Here is a 20,083-nt window from a genome sequence, read left to right on the forward strand (position 1 = left end):
AAAAATTCACCAGTATTGAGCACACAAATGTCATGAAACGATCAGGATATTTGAAAAATATCCTGCTTATTTCGTTTATGACCATAAGATTTCATTTTGAAGACTTCAAATATACTTTTAAACCTGCACGTGGACGCTGTTTAATATGAACCGGCCGCTAGCGCCATCTGCGCTAAAAAGGTGGAACTATATACACGATTAGACCTACCTAAAATTAAAAGATTCACCAGTACAGTATTGAGCACACAAATGTCATGAAACGATCAGGATATTTGAAAAATGTCCTGCTTATTTCGTTTATGACCACTAAATTTTATTTTGATGACTCTAAATATACTTTTAAACCTGGTGGACGCTGTTTAGTATGAACCGGCCGCTAGCGCCATCTGCGCTAAAAAGGTGGAACTACATACATGATTAGACCTACTTAAAATTAAAAATTCACCAGTTTTGGGCACACAAATGTCATGAAACGATCAGAATATTTGAAAAATATCCTGCTTATTTCGTTTATGACCATTAGATTTCATTTTGAAGACTTCAAATATACTTTTAAACCTGCACGTGGACGCTGTTTAATATGAACCGGCCGCTAGCGCCATCTGCGCTAAAAAGGTGGAACTATATACACGATTAGACCTACCTAAAATTAAAAGATTCACCAGTACAGTATTGAGCACACAAATGTCATGAAACGATCAGGATATTTGAAAAATGTCCTGCTTATTTCGTTTATGACCACTAAATTTTATTTTGATGACTCTAAATATACTTTTAAACCTGGTGGACGCTGTTTAGTATGAACCGGCCGCTAGCGCCATCTGCGCTAAAAAGGTGGAACTACATACATGATTAGACCTACTTAAAATTAAAAATTCACCAGTTTTGGGCACACAAATGTCATGAAACGATCAGAATATTTGAAAAATATCCTGCTTATTTCGTTTATGACCATTAGATTTCATTTTGATGACTTCAAATATACTTTTAAACCTGCACGTGGACGCTGTTTAATATGAACCGGCCGCTAGCGCCATCTGCGCTAAAAAGGTGGAACTACTTACACGATTAGACCTACCTAAAATTAAAAGATTCACCAGTACAGTATTGAGCACACAAATGTCATGAAACGATCATGATATTTGGAAAATGTCCTGCTTATTTCCTTTATGACCATTAGATTTCATTTTGATGACTTTGAATATACTTTTAAACCTGCACGTGAACGCTGTTTAATATGACCCGGCCGCTAGCGCCATCTGAGCGAAAAAAAGTGGAACTACACAGACGATTAGACAAAAATTCCTCAGTTTGGGTGGATAGGTTATTTAATTCATCCAAATAAATGAGTTTTGTGTACACAAGTGTGCTTTTTTGTGCAGCATCGAATAAACCCTTGCCTTGGATTGGAGAATTAATTAAATACCCTATTTGAAAATGGGCAAGTCCAAACGCACTTGATGGGGACCGAAGCTCATTAGCATAATAAAAGTTAACTTCCCAGAAATATTCATGCGCTCCCAAATCCAGGAAATATCCCCAATATTATGAAAACAACATATTATTTTACAGTTTCTGGTATTCTACAGTATAAATGTGGTTAACTGTGATCAGTAAGATAACAATCAATGTTGTTAAAAAGTTTTTTGTTGCACTTTTTTTTAAGGCGGTAGCACTACTTTTGTTTGTTCTCCGCTTCCAAGATGGCAGCATAGTTTGTTGTCCCAAAGGGACGAAAGCCGAAACAAAATAGTTGTCTTTTTTCCACGAAACAACAATATAATTTTTAAATCTCTATGTTGTTATGATAAAAAAACTCAAGGGCTTATAAACTGCCATTTTAGTTTTGAAATCAAACTGACACCTTCGGAAATAAGCCGATGTTTATGAGCGTGGTAAGACAACAAACTTTCTATCCTAGCCTACATTTTACCTAGGCTAGCCTACCCTCGAAGCACTGTCGCTGATCGCTGATCCTGATCTCTGGATTGATGGGGGCAGGACGGTTTCGCTATCAGTAAAAGCCTATGGATCGATGGTATTGTTCTAGAAGGATGTTGATATTGTACCTATTGTAGCACGTTAAGGTTATGCCAGTTTTGTATCTGTGGGATGTATTGAAGTGAAGTTCATCGATGATGGGATTGATGCCATTGCTGCATGTTTATGTTTGAATTGATGGACATGGACGGTGATGGTCATGGATGATTAAAAATGGTTAATTTCTCTGAAATATTGAAATTGAAGATGTTCTATGAAACTGATGATACCGACCTGCATAACGCTGCATAGGCTGTTGCATGGAGTGTCTGTTCAGCATCTGCTCCTGATAATACTGGCGAAAATAACCTCAAGCCAGCCGGCTAGGCTTGCAAACTGACCTCCAGCCGCAGCCTGGATGATTAAAGCTTTGTCTTTTGTTGGCTGGGCCCAGAGACAGACAACGGTGGTATGAGTGTGAACGACTTATGTCGGTCATGACCTCCTTTGGCTAAAATTTAGAATCCCCGATCGGAAATGACGTAGTTTGATCGCATTCAACTATAAATCCATTGAACAGTGGTGCTTCGTTAGTCAACCGATGACCTTTTTTTTGGGTGTGATCGAGGATTCTAAACTCGTTCCCCTCCTTTTCTTCTCTTGTGCAGCCGGAATGTTATAGGTATGCAGATATGCAGTTCTATCGATTCGAAGATGATAAGTAGGAGAGAGATCAAATATGTCGTAATTCTGCAGTTGACTTCCCTTTTGTGTCGAAATCTAAATAAGGTTTTCTTATTTTCTCCAATAGGTAACGAAACACCACACACCAACATTCCTGTGATATTTTTGTGGCATGATAAAATGGGATCCCTCTCCTTATCCTATCATCATCAGCAACTGATTTCATAATCAATACTCATTTTCCAAACTCCACTTTTAATAGAGGAATGCTAAGACAATTAATGGTTGCTGCGACAGAGACGAAATACAAGTTGCCTTAGAAGATAAAAAGAATCGGGGCTAGACATGGCTGGTAAGGAAATCACTGGATGAATTTTGCTGACATTTTCATTGTTTTATAATTGCTGGTCGCTATTGCTCAATTGGACTAATTATAAGTATTATGCTAGCCTCTGTCATTTCTAAAGAAAATCACACCACAGTTATTGAAGTAAAAGCAACATGAAAAGTTTCTCAACTTAGAGCAAATGTACATATGTATAGTATCATCAGTGTAAAAATGTAGGCTGTAACATATTTAATAACACCTTGAGATAACATTGATTTAAAATTTTTCTGGTTCAGCAACACGAACAAGAATTAAGATTAAGAAGCCGGAGGGTGATGAAGGTGGATTAGTAGTCACAACTATCACCGAGCCAATAGATCCACCACCAGATGGCAGTGGCACAGAAATCAGTTCAACAGAGATAAGGACGCGAGGACCAGGACGGTCAAGGAAGGAGGGAGATTCCCCTGTACCAACCAAAGAGAAGAAAAAGCAGTAAGTCCTAAACAATATTAATGTCTAATTGCTGTCTCATGAATGACATGAGAAGTTGCAAAGGGGAGAGATGACAGAGTGACATTATAGTATACATGTTCACTGATATTTTTAGTTTTGCTGTACGCTCAATGCCATGTTCATTTCCTTGTCATCTTCAGCAAGCACAAAAAACACAAGCGCCACAAACATGAGAAACATCATCATCGCCATCACCAAGACCTAGATGCGCTGCCGAGTACCAGCACAGATACGAGCATTGCTGCAGAACCATCATCGGCAGAGACGACAAATCAGGGAATTGAGGAGGAGAAGATGGAAGAAGATGGGGCGGAGGCGGAACCGGCTGGAGAAACAGCAACTGCAACAACTTCAACTGCTGGAGCGGCAGATGACGACTTTGATGCAACCTTTGATGATTTTCTGAAAAGTTTATCTGGTAAATGCATAGAGTTATAGATCTTTTGCAGATTCATGGAAGTTGTCAGAAATTTCATCAGGATCATGTTTGCATGCATAACGATTGCTCTAGAACAATGTGTCTTTCTATCATCCTGATCCACCTGTAAATATAATGAACATGAACAGCGTTCCCCTTTAAAAATCATTGAATGATTTTATTATATTTATTTCCTTCAGCTCCATCCCAGATCTCTGAAACTCAAGCTGCAGCAGAGAAGATGCTGGCTGAAGCTGATGAAGAAGCGTGAGTATTGAATAACCGTGTTGATTTGTTTCAAAATAAAACAACCTTTTGTATCAGTATCTGGTATCTGCAAATATCGAAGATGTCTTATTCTTTGGTACATGTTGAGTGTCCAAATCAACTGAAAGATGATATTAGCCCAGAAAGCAAGAAAGTTGTCTCTTATTTTCAGGCTTGGTATTCTGTGCTCATTGTGTAACTGCGGAGAGAGAAGTCTCCTTGGCCAGGGTGACATGACCCAATATGAACCGACCCCCAACTTCAACCATGTGCAGGCATTCAAGAAACTTGTTGCAGCCAAGGGGACAAGGCGGTCATCATCTGAGACAGACAAGGACATAAAGGAGAAAGAGGGCGATATAAGTCCACCATCGCAGCCAAAGAAGCCAAAAATTAGATCGCAGAGGTGTGTTTCTGATATGTCTTAAAGGGATGTTATCCTGCATTTGTAATGCTACCCTCTTCCCGTTATTCCTTCACTTATAGGCGGGGAGAGCCTGTTAAGCCTATTCAACTACAGATATTAAGTTAACTGCTGTATGGAAAACACATTTTAAAATCAACCTGGGATAACTGTGGTACACATAGAGGTGTGTTCGTGTACAATTTCCATTCATCTTAATCAGTCTTTTGCTGACAAAGTCACAACCAGAATGCTGGGATAAGGGCACTTTAAATAAGTATGGACAGTAACTGTAACAAAGTCGGAATTTAAAACTAATGATGTTTTTTGTCTCTAGGGAGAGGAGCAAATCCCCACGACGTCAGGCTGGTGCTTTATCGGGGCGTGCCGGCCAGGATGACCGCAACAAATATATCCCCGACGAACTAGCTATGGTCGGTTACCTTGAAGATACAGATGTCCTAAAAGTATTTGACGGGAGTTTTGTCGCGTCTGCCCATCATTGTTGTGCTGCCTGGTCTGAGGGCGTCATTCAGGCTGAGGATTATACATTACAATATGTTGATAAGGCTGTCATAGCTGGTTTAACTCAGGTAAGTGTGTAATATGCTTTTTCAGTTTCGAGTTGGGTTGAAAATTTGACACATCTGTTTTTGAAGATTTTTCCAGAAAAAGAGGTTCCTTGGTCCATTTCTGATATTATATAGTGAAATTCTGCTGTGATAAGTTTGAACCTTTTCTTTTGCAGAAATGTCACTACTGTCAGCGGTATGGTGCTACAATATTCTGTCGTCATCCAAAGTGCAATAGAAAATATCATTATCCATGTGCTCCAGCCAGTGGATGTTTTCAGGTAAACGTTGATATCTTTGTCTGATCAGTTTTCGGTTAGTGGGCATTGTCTAAAGTCACTGTGCTAAAGTCGCTGTTTGTTACTCTTTCAATTGATCCCATTCTTTGTCCTTCCTTGCATCACTCTGACCGCCAGCGGCCAATGTCATTGTATCTCTTGTTCCATTCCAGGACATCAAAACCATGTCATTGCTGTGTCCAGATCATACCGACCTAGCTGAGGACATAGGTAAGTCAGGCACTTTACGTCATATCGGATGGTAGAGGTCTTCATTTTTCATCTTCATTTTTGAGGGTAGGGTAGAGATTCAGAATGAGATAGGGGATGAATCCTGATGAACTCCACTCGTGATCGTGTCTTTGAAACAAAAATGTGTAAATCTATATTCATTCTTTTTCTCTGCATTTCAGCTGGTATGGAGTCGTTCTGTGTTGTCTGTGACACGCCAGGAGACATCCTCGAGCAGCTCTTCTGTACTAGTTGTGGTCAGCACTACCATGGTAACTGCCTGGATCCGTCCGTGGAGATGAATCCTGTTGTCCGGGCAGGATGGCAGTGTCCTGAATGTAAGATATGCCAGACATGCAGGTAAGGCTTACATTTCTTTTTAAAATTCTTGGCTTGTCTGCCTTGTCAACTGGCAACTATCCCCCCCCCAACCGGTTTGGCATTTATTATTTGGGATGGCACCCTACAGTCTTGCCTATATCTCCCTTTAACAAATGATGCAATATTTCATTCCTATCTTCCCCCTTGATAAGTCTTTTCATTTTCTCAGGCAACCTGGAGATGATAACAAAATGCTTGTCTGTGACACATGTGATAAAGGTTACCATACGTTTTGTTTGCGGCCTGCGATGACTACAATACCAAAGAATGGCTGGAAGTGCAAGGTATGTTGCTCTAAATGCTCTTTGCTGATAAGTGAAAGGGTTGGGACAAGCCAGATACCGCAGTGTCCTTTAAGTGAGGCTCACGGCACAGAATGGAGTGGTTACTGAAAGAAGATAGGGTGACCGGTGGCGAGTGGTTAAGAGTACTGTGCACATAATCAGCAGGTTGTGGATTCGACTCTTATTTTCGCGACCTTTCATTCTTTACATAAACTTGTGATACGTTTTTCTTCTTTTCCTTCAGAATTGTCGCGTATGCGGTGACTGCAGTTCCAAAACGGCCGGAATCAAACACACTGCAAGGTGGCACCTTAATTACACAGTATGTGAAAGCTGCTACCAGCATCGAAACAAGGGCCAGTCCTGTCCGGTGTGTCAGAAGGCATACAGCGCGAAAAATATCACCCACCTCTCCATGGTCAATTGTCAACTTTGTAAGAGGTAAGAGCTGATAGTGATGTCTTTACAATTTCTGTCAAGTGCCTGTGATAATCATGTAAAGCTTAAAAATATTTAATGTCTTAACCAACTTCGTATTCCTACAGGTATGTTCATTTGGAATGTGATGAATCGGCGGAGTTCTCCGGCTCCGAAGCAATGGCAGCAAGAGCGTGTTACGTGTGTCCAATGTGTCATGACAACGAAAGTAACAACGACGCGGTCGAGGATGCAAATCTGACGGACAGTCTCACGGCGATGATCGATCAAACAGATCTGAAGGATTTCGATGCCTTGGATTTATTTAAAGGTGAGAAGTGAACAGTGCAGCCAAAAACCAACTTCATATTCATGTGCAGGTGACGTCATGACAGAAAAGATGTAATATTTACGTCTTGACTCTAGACTAAGGAACTGGCGTCAATTTCAAGGATAGAATTTATCATCTGTGCCACTGGAACAGCTCAAGTAATTGCATTGTGTTGGGTTGCGTACCTAATCTCGGCATCCTTATGAATTTTGTATTGACCTTGTCCATTTATAATTTTACAGATACTCAACCCTATCATGGTGCAATGAACAATTCGCAGGATTCCCTACTTTTGAGCGAAGACTCGTTACCGATGGACGTAGATGGTGAAAAGGTAAGATCAGCCATTGTACAATGCATGCTCCCTCTTGACTCGTACAATATTGTCTGATCGGATTAAATGCATGCTCCCTCCCGGAGTTACCATGCCCTTTTTATGATTATTTTCAACCCTGTATTCGGTGGTGTTGGCAAAAATTTACCATCTCAGTCATTGTCAGGAAATGTGTGCTTTTCGTTTAGTTAATGTTGGCATAATGGGTAAACTTAAAAATCTATGCTTTAAGTGTCGAAACTCCACTTTGTATCGTGATGAAAGAAATGTTACCTTGCCAAGTTATAAAGTGCAAATCTCTTGGATTTTCATAAAGATTCTCATTCACCAATAGTACTATTTATAAACATTCAGCGAGTTAATTAAACAAGTGTAGTTAATTTACATTGTGTATGAACCTTGAATCTAATGCTTTGGAGCAGGACTTTTATCAGACAGTTTTGTGATCAATTGAAAAATCTGACAATTGGTTGTTGGCTGTTCAAATTCAAATTCCGATCAAGCGAAACCAAGTCACTCCCCAAAGTGATCATTTTAATTTTAAGTGGTATCTATGAGCCGCTTTTACAGTGTAGTGACCATCATTCACTCTTTCAAAGTTTGTCCCCTGAAGAACTGGCACGTTAGTGCTTTAAACTTGGATCACGTGAATCACATCAGAATTTGAATAGCCGCATCGATTCATGATTTACTGCATCCTTCACCGTTTTTTTCTGTTTGTCTATGTATAACAGTTGCACGAGTTTATTGATTTTAACATCCCTCTGGTGGTGCCCTTGGTAGAAATAGCCCATGTCTTCATAACTTGATACAGTTACAACGTTAAGGGTGGATCCTCTGGTTTTGATTAGATTTAGATGGTTTCAAATTCAACTGCCTAACTTTGGGGAAGGGGAGGTAATGTGACTGCCCATGTTATTTCATCATATCCCTTGTTAGCACTGACAGGTATCAAGTTAGTTGACATGGGATAGTTTGGTTGATAGCTAGTACTAGTAGATGGTATTTTAGTCGCACTGGTATTTGTGCACTTGATTTCTGGTGATGGAGTTGCCAAGTAGGACTGAAATTTCACCCCGACTTCGAGCAAGTTTTTAGGCTGCAAATTGTATTGGAAGGTTCTAATTTGGAATGAGAAACAGTCATTTTTGACGTGTTGGTTGACTTTTGGTCAAGAGCTACATGTATGAAGGACCTGCTTTCTGCAATTAGTAAATTGACAACAAAAAAGGTGAAATTTTAGTCCATCTTTGGGCATGAAATCAATGGCAGGTAACAATGGTTACTGTCAAAACAGACATTTGCATTGCTGATTATGTAATTCTACCATCCAGGGATCTAGCTGTGATGTCACATATGATTTATTGAATAATTCAGAAAGGATCAACTTGCATTTTCATTTTGGAATTATCTGTCTAAAAATAAAACTTCAATTGTTGATTTCCGACTTGGGCTGGAAGATTTAGAAAGTTGGAGGTTTCGATTATTGGAGTCTATTTATACCCAGACGTTGACACTGGAAACCTAATAAATAAGTGAACAAGACGTCTTTTGTGGAAAGTCTTGGAAGGGTCAAAGAACTTGAATGGACTCAAATCCAGGCACAAAAAATGAAGTGGATTTAAACGAATAATGAAAAGAATAACTAAGCCGGTTATGTTATCAATGAATAAAATTACGTTTAAATTGATTTCAAAATGGTCCTGTTAGAATTGCATAAATCATGTGATCCTCTGCATGGTGTCACCATTGCCCGGGTCTATTGAGCCTGTGCTTGGGATAGGCCCTGGTGTGCTTTAGTGCACATGCTAAAGCAATGTTAGCTTGACATGGACTTTAGTTTCAGCTGGTATTGCCCAGAATGTCCAGGAGTTGGACAAAGAGCTGTATTTCGATTGGCTGATGTTTATCATTTGAAGTTTTCATTGAGATTTTTGCTGTCAGCTTGGAGTTATTTGGATGGGAGTGTCCGATGTGTAGACATGTTTGACTTGTTCGGAAAAGTCTTGAGCCCGGCTTGAGTATGAGAGTACTGCTAACTAACAGCCAGTTATTGCATGTAGGTTGGAGTCTGTTTACTGACGTGTTGTAGTTGTGCAACCTGGGTGTCATAGGCGTCTATTGTTTGGGAAGAACTCTCAAGGCCTATCCCCCCATAAGGGTTTCACGGTGTGTACCATGCACAGTGAGGAATGCACACTAACCGAATGTTCGTGGGCAATGGGGCCGAGTGCGTGATTTGACACATGATGATCCACTTTATGAAGAGATAGGCTTTGAGTTCGCATACTTTACTGCTGAGAGGAGTTGCTGGGCTGCTTCTAGGAGCTGCTGTATTGCATGTGGCAGTGGCTGAAGAATTAGGAACTATTCATGTAGCAAAAGGTTGGAGTCCGAGTGAAATAAGATTCAGCGGTTGAATGTGGCCTATAATGAAGAGGTTCTGCATTTTGAGCATGGTTTGTAGGGAAATGGTGGTCAGAGAACATGCTAAAAAATATTCAATTTGAGAAAGGGTAAAGACCTCGATTGTTCTGAAAAATAATCCCAATACTAACCACAGTTTATATAGTTACTTAAGTTACAATAACCCCAACTAACAAGTTTTAGCACTGATCACTTTTAACCAAATCACTTCACAAATCCACAGATGAATTTCACCAAAAATCTATGCAATATTAAAAAATCATTTTAAATTCAGGGTCAGAAATTAAACCTGGTATTTCTGCCATTTGTTCAAGGCAATGTCAGTCACTATTGGCAATCGCATATTTTTGTTTGGAGAGGACTGAAATTGCTGTTTTGAATAAATGATTGAACTGACAAAGCAGTTGGTTGATAAGATTCATCCTCAAAATAGTACAGGTGTTTCTTTCCCTGAAATCTCACTGCACTTATCATAACCATAATTAGTTTCATCAATCAGTACTAATCAACACAACGTCACAAATTATAAAAAATATTGAGGTTGGCAATTATTGACTTTCCAGAGCCGCTATGCTGGTAGTGGCCAATCAGTTAGCGGTGGCAAGCCTCTGCGGTCTCACGGGCCGGGCAAGGGTAAGCCCTCTATTGGCAAGAAGAAGTTCTTATTTGGCAATATAAAGGTCAGTACGACAACCAACCTGCCAGAAATTAACACTATCTCTGCCATTAGCTAACCTCGAAAAATCCTCTTAACTTTGTACAGTTGATTGAAAAATCCCATTTCAACTTTACTGTAGATAAAAACAGTTAGCCATTCTGAACTTTCCATATCCATAGTTTCTATTAGTATTTGCTTACTTTGTGTAAAGCCATGTATATAACACTCCAATCAGCGTCTGACACTTGGAAAAATTTGGTGATTTATACCAAACCAGGTGTCTGCACTGATACTTAGTGTGAATATTGCTTATCATCTTGGTCATGTCGGTACTCTTTATCTTTTGAATTTTCTAAATCCATTTTTTAGAGTATCTATTCAATATCGGTCCTTTTAACCTCTGTATCATGTGAGGACTATCTGGCTGTACATACCCCTTCCCTGTGGATGGACTGGGCCATAACAGTTAACAACAACAAGCTCACCTTCAGGTGGAATCTCAATAAAGTCCCAGTGCTTGGTGTGGATTCATTGTCCAGGATATCCTGGATGCCAGAGCACAAACACACTTATATACTGGCAGATGGCTGAATTCTGTCATAAACCAAGCACTGTACAGTTCATTGACGCTTCCACCTTTATCATAGTGTGACCTTGTGGCGTTGTTCATTGCTGTGATCAAACCCGTCGTTCCTTCCCCAAACATTTTGTTATCGTCAGCTTTCCCGCTCAGGCCTTTTACATCTCTTGCCTCACCCATACCTGGTTCTCCATTAGACTATGTAGAACTATTTGCATAGATCTGTTATTTCTGATGTCTGTTATTTCTGATGTCATCAGTTCTTCTGTTCCTACCAGTAAATGTACCTTCACTGTAAATTAGGCAAGTGACAAATATCCGCTTTACAACTTTATGGGTGACTTCGAGCAAGTTGAGGTGACAATTAAGATTCACTAAAATTGAAAATTATGATTTTGAATCTTATAGAATGTTCTTAGATTTTTGTATTCTTATCTTTGTAGGAGAATGTTTCCATTTATACTGTGTATTGACTAGGAAAGATTTTCTGGTTTAAATGTCTGCTCATGTTTATAGTAAATATACATGTCGTCCTCTGCTTATGTGATATTCATTTAAATCTACTCTGCTTAATTTCTTTAATTCTCGATGTTGTAACTTTTCTCCTAAAAGTATAAGTGAAAAATTACTGTATCCGTTTTAAGTCTTCAAATCCTGATTAATTTCCATAAATTTGAATTTCTTCATTCTAGGGCCGGAATCCGTACACTGGTAAAAAGCGACGGGCGCACATTGGCGATAAAAAACGCAGCAGAGCCCCAAAATATAAATCATCTGCATCAAGTAGTAAAGGAGGAGATGATGATGACCATCATTCTACAGTTGTTTTGTGTTCTTCCAAAGATGAATTGGTTCTTCAACAGGTATGCACAAAACGATTTTGAATTTTCTCATACTTAGATCAGAAAGGAAGTATCCAGTTGAATTAAAAAGTACCTCTAAGTATTCCATTGACTTTCAGTCATCCTTCAAACGCTTTTATCAAACCTGATGTCTATCCAATAATTTGTTTCTGAAAGTTAATGTCTAATGTGAGGCTGAATGCCCAAGTGCAGGAATTTGCACAGGCCACTATAATACAAAAAAACTATAGGTTTATTGTTGGAAAGCTTTCTGTTGAAAGCAGTATTTTTTTCAAGCAAACTATTTTGAATTGCGTTTTTGGCTCGAGTCCTGACAATTGGAATCTTTGTTTGTAGGATATGTGCTTGGCATGTGGCAGCTTTGGTGTTGGTGAAGAGGGAAAACTGATCTCTTGTACACAATGTGGACAATGTTACCATCCTTACTGTGTCAGTATTAAGGTAAGTTCTCGAGTTTTTATTCTGTTAGACTTCTGGTATGTTCATCGTCAAGTTCTGCGTCTGAATGAAAGGAGGAGGATTCGCTGAGTGCCCTTTGCCTCATCCTGTAAAAAATCTGTGAGAAATCGTTGATGACAGAATGTTTTAACATAATATTGAATAAAACTCTTCATTTATCAATTTCAGGTGACGAAGATTGTTCTTCAGAAAGGTTGGCGGTGTCTCGATTGTACCGTGTGCGAGGGCTGCGGTAAACCTCACGATGAAGGCCGCCTAATCCTCTGTGATGAATGTGATATCAGTTATCATATATACTGCCTTGATCCACCCCTGGATCATGTTCCCAAAGGCACTTGGAAGTGTAAATGGTAAGAGTACAAATTGATCACTTGGGAATCTAATCTATTGTTCTGGACATGCTAATTTTTAAACACAACACCTTGGACGGTGCATTCAACTCAAAAGCCATTAAAAATACTGATCTATAAACTTTCCTCCCAACAGGTGTGCAGTTTGCGTAACCTGTGGCACGACCCAGCCAGGTTTTTCCTGCACCTGGCAGAACCAGTATTCGCAGTGTGGTCCGTGCGCCAGCTACTCCTCCTGCCCGTCCTGTCAGCGGAAGTACTCCGAAGATGAGCTGATAATCCAATGCACGCAATGTGATCGGTGGCTGCACGCGATGTGCGATGGATTGAAAAGTGAAGACGACGCGGAACGAGCGTCTGATTTTGGCTACCAGTGTATGTTTTGTCGGGTGCATACTGGTGTTCCAGGACCTCGTAAGTAGATTTTTATTGTTCTGTTATTTCAGGATGAACTGTAGCATGTTGGGAAGTTCAGAGCACTGAAATTGTCCGACAATGATGAGACTTTTTTCCTGCTAAATTGACGCATGCTTGGCAATAAACTGAAATTATCTTACTGACAATCTTATTGAAATCTTTGTTTTTCCAGTGCCCCCACCACCTACACCAAGCCCGGAGCCAGAACCAGAACCTATGCCTTCACCTCAGACAGTGTGGCATCAGGAGTACCCAACGAAACAACCCCGCTACTTCACGGTCGACGGCATCCAACTGTCCGAGAACGGCTTCGCTCACCTCAAGAGCATCACAGTCGAGTCGCCAGCAAAGAAGCGTACGCTACGTCTAAGACACCATGACCCCTCCATGTCGAAGCATCCCAATATTTCCAGGCTCCTATCCATGAGCGAACGCTCTGACATCTCGGAAGAATTTGATGAGGGATTCTTGAAGGATAGAGGTACGTTCTTGACTTAATATTTACATTGATTGAACTGAAAACCACGAAATGTTCATATTATAATCATAAGGCTAATAGTTGGTGAGTTTATGCATTTAGAAATATTTCTGAATACCTCTGTACTGAAATTTATACCTTTCTTTTCATCGGCCTACCATGTCAACAATGTCAAAATATCCCCTAAATCAAATTATAGGAATCACGCAGCAGGACCCTGACCATATTTCAGGTGATCCTCATGATGACGATGACCATGAACACGATCACGAAATAGACGAGTCCTACGAGAAAAAAGATGGCGACGTTGAGAAGAAAAAGCGTCAGCGCCACCGCAAACCGGGCATCGGCGGGTTTATTCCGCGTCCCAAAGGTGGCAGGAGTATCTTCAAGAAGGGTACGCTGATCACGAAGCTCCCGCTTGAGCTTTTGCCGCCTGCTGACAGGGAGAGGGAGGAAAAGTTACTCATGTTAGGTAAGCTGAACCAAAATCTCAAACACTTGAAATGACCACTGTTAAGTAGGGCAGAGTCCAAGAACTGTAAATCACTTTGGTTTAGGAACAAGATGAATTGAGTTCTTGTTTGCAAAGAGATAGTCACAGGGAATAATGTAAAGTACCAGTACTACTCATTTTCTGCTCTATTCACTTCACAGAATGCCGAAAGAAAAAGAAGCTGGGTCGTCGGAAAGGTCCGCTCGAGGACAACTACCCGTCGTATCTCCAGGAAGCATTCTTTGGAAAACTGCTCGAAAAGCCTACCGCAGGAGACATGGATCTCGATGATCTTTCAGAGGAGGAGAAAAAGGATGAATTCTCACCACGTGTGAAGGAAACGTTCCCGTTCTGTCTGTCGCCGAGAAAGGAGGATGATGATCATTTAGGTGAGTAGAAAAATTATTTTTTCATGAAAAGCTGTGGGGCTGCAAAGCACCTGTGTGTGTTTTGCCCTATAAGTCTGAAAATTGTTTTCAGAAAAAGATATCATTTTGGGGGCTTTATTGTCAAGGTTTTCTCTGATCTGTACTTTCCTGTTTTCAATAGTTGGTGAAGACTTGAAAGACATGATCGATCTGCTCCCAAGTGACCTAGCACATGACGAGGAAATCCTGGGCATGATCGGAGATGATTTCAAGGAGCCAGGTGGTAAGTTATCTTGTTATTTCTTCTACCTCGAAGTTAAGGTATTAAGTTAGCTGTTCATAATCTGCAGTTTTTATGGTCAGCTGACTTTAAATTTGTTTTACCTAGGATTCATTTATGGTATGGTGTTTGCCTTTCTACCATGCTGGCAGCAATCCCGTCGTAGATGGAAAGTCCTGTTCTGTTTAATTAGTTTGACATTTTTCTTGCTTTGTTTTTGCAGATGACTCTCAGGATGAACTTGAGATGCCTTCGGAAGGCCACGGCAAAGATAACCTGACAGAACGCTTTGATCAGATGCTCGGCAATGTGGGCAAGTCGCTTGATGTCGATAAGATGCTATCTGAAGGTACGTTCTAGATAACGGAGCATCATCTAGAATGTGATTCTCGAAAATCTTCGGTCCTTTTAGTGTATGTAAAGTCTCCTTTCATATCAACGATGATGACCAATAAAAAATGTTTTACATTTTCCAGGCCTTGCTCAAATAGACAGCAAGATGGTTGAAGATATCTTCAAGGGTGTGCTGAGCCCTCACCCGAGCTCGACTAGCCCTGCTGCTGACCAGGCTGGCACCTTCACCCTACCGCCAATACCTGCTACGATGCCCTCGGGGCCCAGACCACAGCCTCCCACCACGCTGGCACCATTCAGTATACCTCCAGCACAGCAGGGGTTCCATGGTGGAGACTTCAGGTGGGTAACTTTGTGAAACTAGATGACCGTTTGATTATCATTTCATGAAGAGGATGACAAAAAAGTTGGGAGAATCGCCGATTAACTTCACCTGTATCAATATTGATATTGTCCTGGACATTATAGAACGTGCCATTCTATTTTCCAGTCCACAATTCAGTCCAAGTTTCTCAGATGCCCCTGGTGCCCCCATGTGGCCCGGCCAAGACGACAATGAGGAACAACTCTCCTACAATAAACGCAACATCATGAAATGGGAAAAAGACGAACCTCTTGGAGATATGTCATCTATATCTCCCGTTCTTTATGCAAATATGAACCATCCTGAACTGAAGGCGCAATACCCAGACTGGAACGAACGGGCCAAACAGATCGCAAAGATATGGCGTAGGGTGCCTCCGGATGCAAAGACTCCTTATTTGGTGAGTGTTGTTTGTTTGTCAAGCTGAAAACTTTGCCATTGTTAATTTTAATGGATGTCGTCTGCTCAATTCCTGAACTATGTTCATTATTCAAACACCTATTTCAGGCCAAAGCTCGTGAGAACCGTGCGAGCAGCAGACTGCAGCGCACTGCAAAAATGGTCATACCGGAACAGCCAAAGCCTGTTCCAATGCCGCCAATGATGGCACCAACTCGTGGCCCAGCAGGTCAGATGCTACCACCACCCCCGCCACGACAGAAACAGATGTCAGTTGAGGAGAAGTTCATGAAGGAGCAGCGGGCGATAAGGGAGCAGGAGCAGGAGAGGCAGTGGAAGCACCTGCAACAGATGAGACATCAACAGGCGCAAGAACGTAAGATCGATGCAGGTACGCTTAGTAGATGAATCTGAGATGATGTGTAGCCCGCATCACCAGATTCTAATCCTTTACTTTGCAATCAAAGCAACTTCGGTAGAGGAAAGAGCTCTGTTATCTAACAAATTGCTCAAAATCAACCACTGGCTTCTGTCACTACACAGGTGGCACACACAAGTTCATAAATTAGGAGAGATAGCAAATCATTAGTGCGAGAAAATTGAGAAGAGCTCTGTGTTAGTATTCTCCGAACTTTAGAACAACTTTTGGCTTCTATTTGACCACTTTGGGCTTCACTTGTATTGCAAATGTTTGAAAGTTACCTGTAGTGAAAGTGACTTGTGGCTTGGATCATAATGAAACCTTGGTTTAGGAAGAAACTGAACAGATTTCATGTTAGTGCGATGTTGTGTTTTGTGTTGTAAAATTAACTGAATTTGCTGATATTTTCTAGGTCTTTTTGTTTGTTCCTTTACCACATGAATTCATTTTGCTTTATTGCAGTAATCAGTAAAGTCATTGCCGACGGTGAAGAGATGAGTTCGCCCCAGGGTGTCATGGGAGGTATGGAGGGCGAGGCTGGCTCACAAGGTCAAGTGAGCCGTGAAGGTTCCTTGCCGAGCACACCAGACTCCATAGGACCACAGTTTGTGCCCCCGACTTCAAAACCAGGCCCGCCTTGGGATCGTGATCCATATGCGTTGCCTCCTGGAACACCACGCCCGGTACCGAGTGTTGAGCAATTTCCTGGACCCAGACCGCCTATGGATCCATATGCCCATCAGCCTGGAACACCTCGACCCGAGCCACAACCCCGACCCCCAATGGATCATATCCGACCGATGGGACCACATGACGGTTTCCAGGGTATGCCCCGCCCAATAGATCCATATGCCCTTCCGCCAGGAACTCCAAGATCATCATCATCATTCACAAGACCTTCAGGACCCCGAATGGAAAATGTGAGCCAACCTCAGCTTATGCCAAGAATTCCAGATGAGATTATGCGAGCGAGGATGGCGCAAGCAGCAGCAGAAAACTTCGGTCATCAAAGTCCAAGATCAGGAGCACCACCTTTCCCCTTACCCGGGCCACGAACTGGTGACCCATTTGCTCAAGGTCAGCGAAAGCCCGGACCACAATCTGCCATGATTGGACAGTTACGCATGCAGCGACCACCTAGATTGCAAATGCCAGATTCGTTTGGGCCCCGGGGGCCGGGCGTTGGAAATATCCGACCACCGGAATCGTTCCAGATACAGAATCACCCCAGCGGGCCTGGCCCACAAGATGCTTACACGCAACAACCAGGTACGCCAGGATCGCTTCCAAAGGACCCATTCGGGCAACAGCCATCAACACCACGGCCTGTATCAACAGAAAGTTTCTCTATGGGGCAGCGTCCGCCAGATCAATTCATCCCCTCGCTTTCGCGGTCGTCGTCCCAAGAGTCGTTCACGCATCAGCAGACGTCGCAGGCCAGCCCAGTCGGATCGTTTCCGCCCGGAGTAGAAGGTCAGGATGTTGATCCAAACCTGCAGCAGATTCTCAGTGGGGAGAGGAGCCATTTCATGGAAGACAAGCCGGTAAGAAGTTTTCTGCTTTTCCAGATTTATCTGCACTCTCGTGCACGTTGAAAGTTCTTAGATTGGTCTTTATTTTGACCATTTACTTTTATTGAAATAACTTCTCAACAGCATTTTTATGTGGCCGTTTACAACTTGCTTTCGGTGGCAGGCTTTTGCACATCTCAGATCATCCTGTACAAACCATTTATTGCCCAAAAACATCGCAGGATATTATGAACAGCACTATCGGGTTCCCTCACATCCTTGCTCTAAGTAGGAGGGTGTCCCACACCCAATTAGGAAACCTCAAATTTGAAGAAAATGTCTCCGTATATTTGTCTGTAAATGCCCTGCACTTTCCCAAACGTTTCATGTCACTCAACTCATTGTCAACTCTCTCCTTGGTGTTGGTACTATTACTAATCCGTTTGCAATTTGAACATGATGTTGATAACATGTGGCCATATCATCATACAACTGGAAGACTTCAGCGAAATACCCTTTGCCTTTATGTGGGGGACCTTTACAATATTTGTGTGGTGCTTTATGTTGTCCAAAAAGATGCTTGATCCCTCTCCTTTCTACTGTACATGTAATAAGCTCGAAAGTCCTATTCTACTAAACCTAGCTTGGATTTGGAACCAATTTGAAAAAGTGTGACCAAGGGGGAGTTTTTTTAGTTCTTGCAGCTGAGCTCAAGTCTTCCAAATGTACTGGTTTGGTTTTCTAACATGCCATGGACAGGATGTAGTGCAGGGGTTTCAGCAGCAACATTCCATTGATCAAAAAATCTGTGAAAAGTTTTCCACAGACAACCATGAACCAAACTAAGAATGTTGTATATTTGATGATTTTCGGAAGCCAATGTTTGTAAAACTCAACTTTCAAAATGTGTGGATAGTGACCAACAGATTACTTATGAGCAGATCAGTCATGCCCAGGACGAGAACCATCCGCCCTTCACCAAGTTGTCCCTTCCCTCCTCCACAAATCCATCCCTGTCACTCACATCCTGTCCAGTGTAGATCTTACCTGCTTCATCTTTGCCTTGTTTGAAATGGTGCTGTGTCAGCTGTGATTGGGGGCTTGCGGGCATTCCACCACCTCGGGCCTCATTCTCCTCCCCATCCTGTCAATGAAGTGTTCCTGTCATCTTCCCTACACGTTCCAATGAGAATTCACTGCAAAACTGTACCAAAATGTGGCTGGGAGATCATGTGGAGAACTAAAAACATACCTCCACCAGCGCAGATTTTCAGTTGACTTTCGGCTCAATCTTGTCAACTGTTAGTGGAGTATCAGTTGCTATTATGAAAAAGGAAGTTGCTTGGGGTTTACAGAAATCAGCAAGATTAGGTTGACTTCAAATGCAAGCTGCCTCTTTGATTGCATGACCTACCCAAGTTGATAGAACTTCTAAATTTTGGTTGTCTTCCACGCTGACCCAGTACCGGAACTAAACCACTAACTCTTCTCCACCCACCCACTAAAGTCAGGCAGACGTTTTAATTTAACATTCATTTTTCCCTCTTTTCTATGTGTTGATTGTCTTGTGCTGGTAGCTTGAGCACGTCTTCAGCAGACGGCTTTCTTACCTTGGTATTAAGGCTTCTACGCAACTTACTCCGGGCGAGTTGGCCGATAGCGAGCGGGTAAGTTGAAAATGGTGGCATGAACTAATTTGGATTTTATTTTGTTTTCAAAAGCATGAGTTTCAAAGCTTGTCCCGTGTCCAACTAGATTTTGCATGAACAAAAACTGGACCAACCAGTCCTGCCTTGGTTCAGTCAAACTTGTGAAACAGAACGTTCGACCCCAAAAACCCATTGGAGTTGACGTGATCCTGTCCCTCTGACCTACTGTTTTAAACCTTCGACAGTGATCCAGTGCCAAATGCAAAATACCCAGTGCCTGTGTCCAGACCTATTTGACCCACAGTTGAATCCTGAATACCCAATGTTGAGAACCAACAATCCAGTGTTAAATTCCCAAAAACCCTACATTGGAGTTGGACTCCTTGCAAAGATACCAGTGTTTGACCATCAGAATTGATAATTGGACTAACTGGATCAAATCTTGAATGCCTTCCCAAACAAGTGTTGCACTAAGATCCTTGATGAAGCGCATATCCTCCACTGTCAAAATACGAACTTCCTAGCCCACACTGCCGGTAGCTACACCAGTTCCTTAACTTGCTACGCTTGCCTTGGTGTTCCTGA

At 41.7% G+C, this 20,083-nt stretch overlaps 1 protein-coding gene across 16 annotated transcripts in view; it reads left to right on the forward strand.

Moving 5' to 3' along the window:
• The first annotated feature begins 1,713 nt into the window (after window positions 1-1,713).
• Window positions 1,714-20,083, forward strand: part of LOC135497913 (histone-lysine N-methyltransferase 2C-like) — a 50,717-nt gene continuing 32,347 nt past the window's right edge. For 12 of the 16 annotated variants that reach the window (XM_064787919.1, XM_064787926.1, XM_064787928.1 and 9 more), the window contains exons 1-28: window positions 1,714-1,895; window positions 2,792-3,016; window positions 3,289-3,487; window positions 3,649-3,926; window positions 4,127-4,193; window positions 4,366-4,599; window positions 4,934-5,189; window positions 5,345-5,449; window positions 5,620-5,677; window positions 5,860-6,037; window positions 6,228-6,342; window positions 6,587-6,783; window positions 6,888-7,090; window positions 7,333-7,424; window positions 10,415-10,531; window positions 11,782-11,952; window positions 12,289-12,393; window positions 12,580-12,761; window positions 12,898-13,175; window positions 13,351-13,659; window positions 13,856-14,131; window positions 14,314-14,541; window positions 14,702-14,803; window positions 15,024-15,149; window positions 15,277-15,496; window positions 15,645-15,918; window positions 16,026-16,308; window positions 16,801-17,882. In XM_064787919.1, the coding sequence (XP_064643989.1) occupies window positions 3,010-3,016; window positions 3,289-3,487; window positions 3,649-3,926; window positions 4,127-4,193; window positions 4,366-4,599; window positions 4,934-5,189; window positions 5,345-5,449; window positions 5,620-5,677; window positions 5,860-6,037; window positions 6,228-6,342; window positions 6,587-6,783; window positions 6,888-7,090; window positions 7,333-7,424; window positions 10,415-10,531; window positions 11,782-11,952; window positions 12,289-12,393; window positions 12,580-12,761; window positions 12,898-13,175; window positions 13,351-13,659; window positions 13,856-14,131; window positions 14,314-14,541; window positions 14,702-14,803; window positions 15,024-15,149; window positions 15,277-15,496; window positions 15,645-15,918; window positions 16,026-16,308; window positions 16,801-17,882 (5,742 nt within the window). In that variant the 5' untranslated portion in view covers window positions 1,714-1,895; window positions 2,792-3,009. The remainder of the gene's footprint in view (window positions 1,896-2,791; window positions 3,017-3,288; window positions 3,488-3,648; window positions 3,927-4,126; window positions 4,194-4,365; window positions 4,600-4,933; window positions 5,190-5,344; window positions 5,450-5,619; window positions 5,678-5,859; window positions 6,038-6,227; window positions 6,343-6,586; window positions 6,784-6,887; window positions 7,091-7,332; window positions 7,425-10,414; window positions 10,532-11,781; window positions 11,953-12,288; window positions 12,394-12,579; window positions 12,762-12,897; window positions 13,176-13,350; window positions 13,660-13,855; window positions 14,132-14,313; window positions 14,542-14,701; window positions 14,804-15,023; window positions 15,150-15,276; window positions 15,497-15,644; window positions 15,919-16,025; window positions 16,309-16,800; window positions 17,883-20,083) is intronic. The other 4 variants (XM_064787922.1, XM_064787925.1, XM_064787920.1 and 1 more) reach the window with 4 other exon arrangements.

Source organism: Lineus longissimus, chromosome 13 (genome assembly GCF_910592395.1).
Source record: "Lineus longissimus chromosome 13, tnLinLong1.2, whole genome shotgun sequence".
NCBI classification, from domain to species: domain Eukaryota; kingdom Metazoa; phylum Nemertea; class Pilidiophora; order Heteronemertea; family Lineidae; genus Lineus; species Lineus longissimus.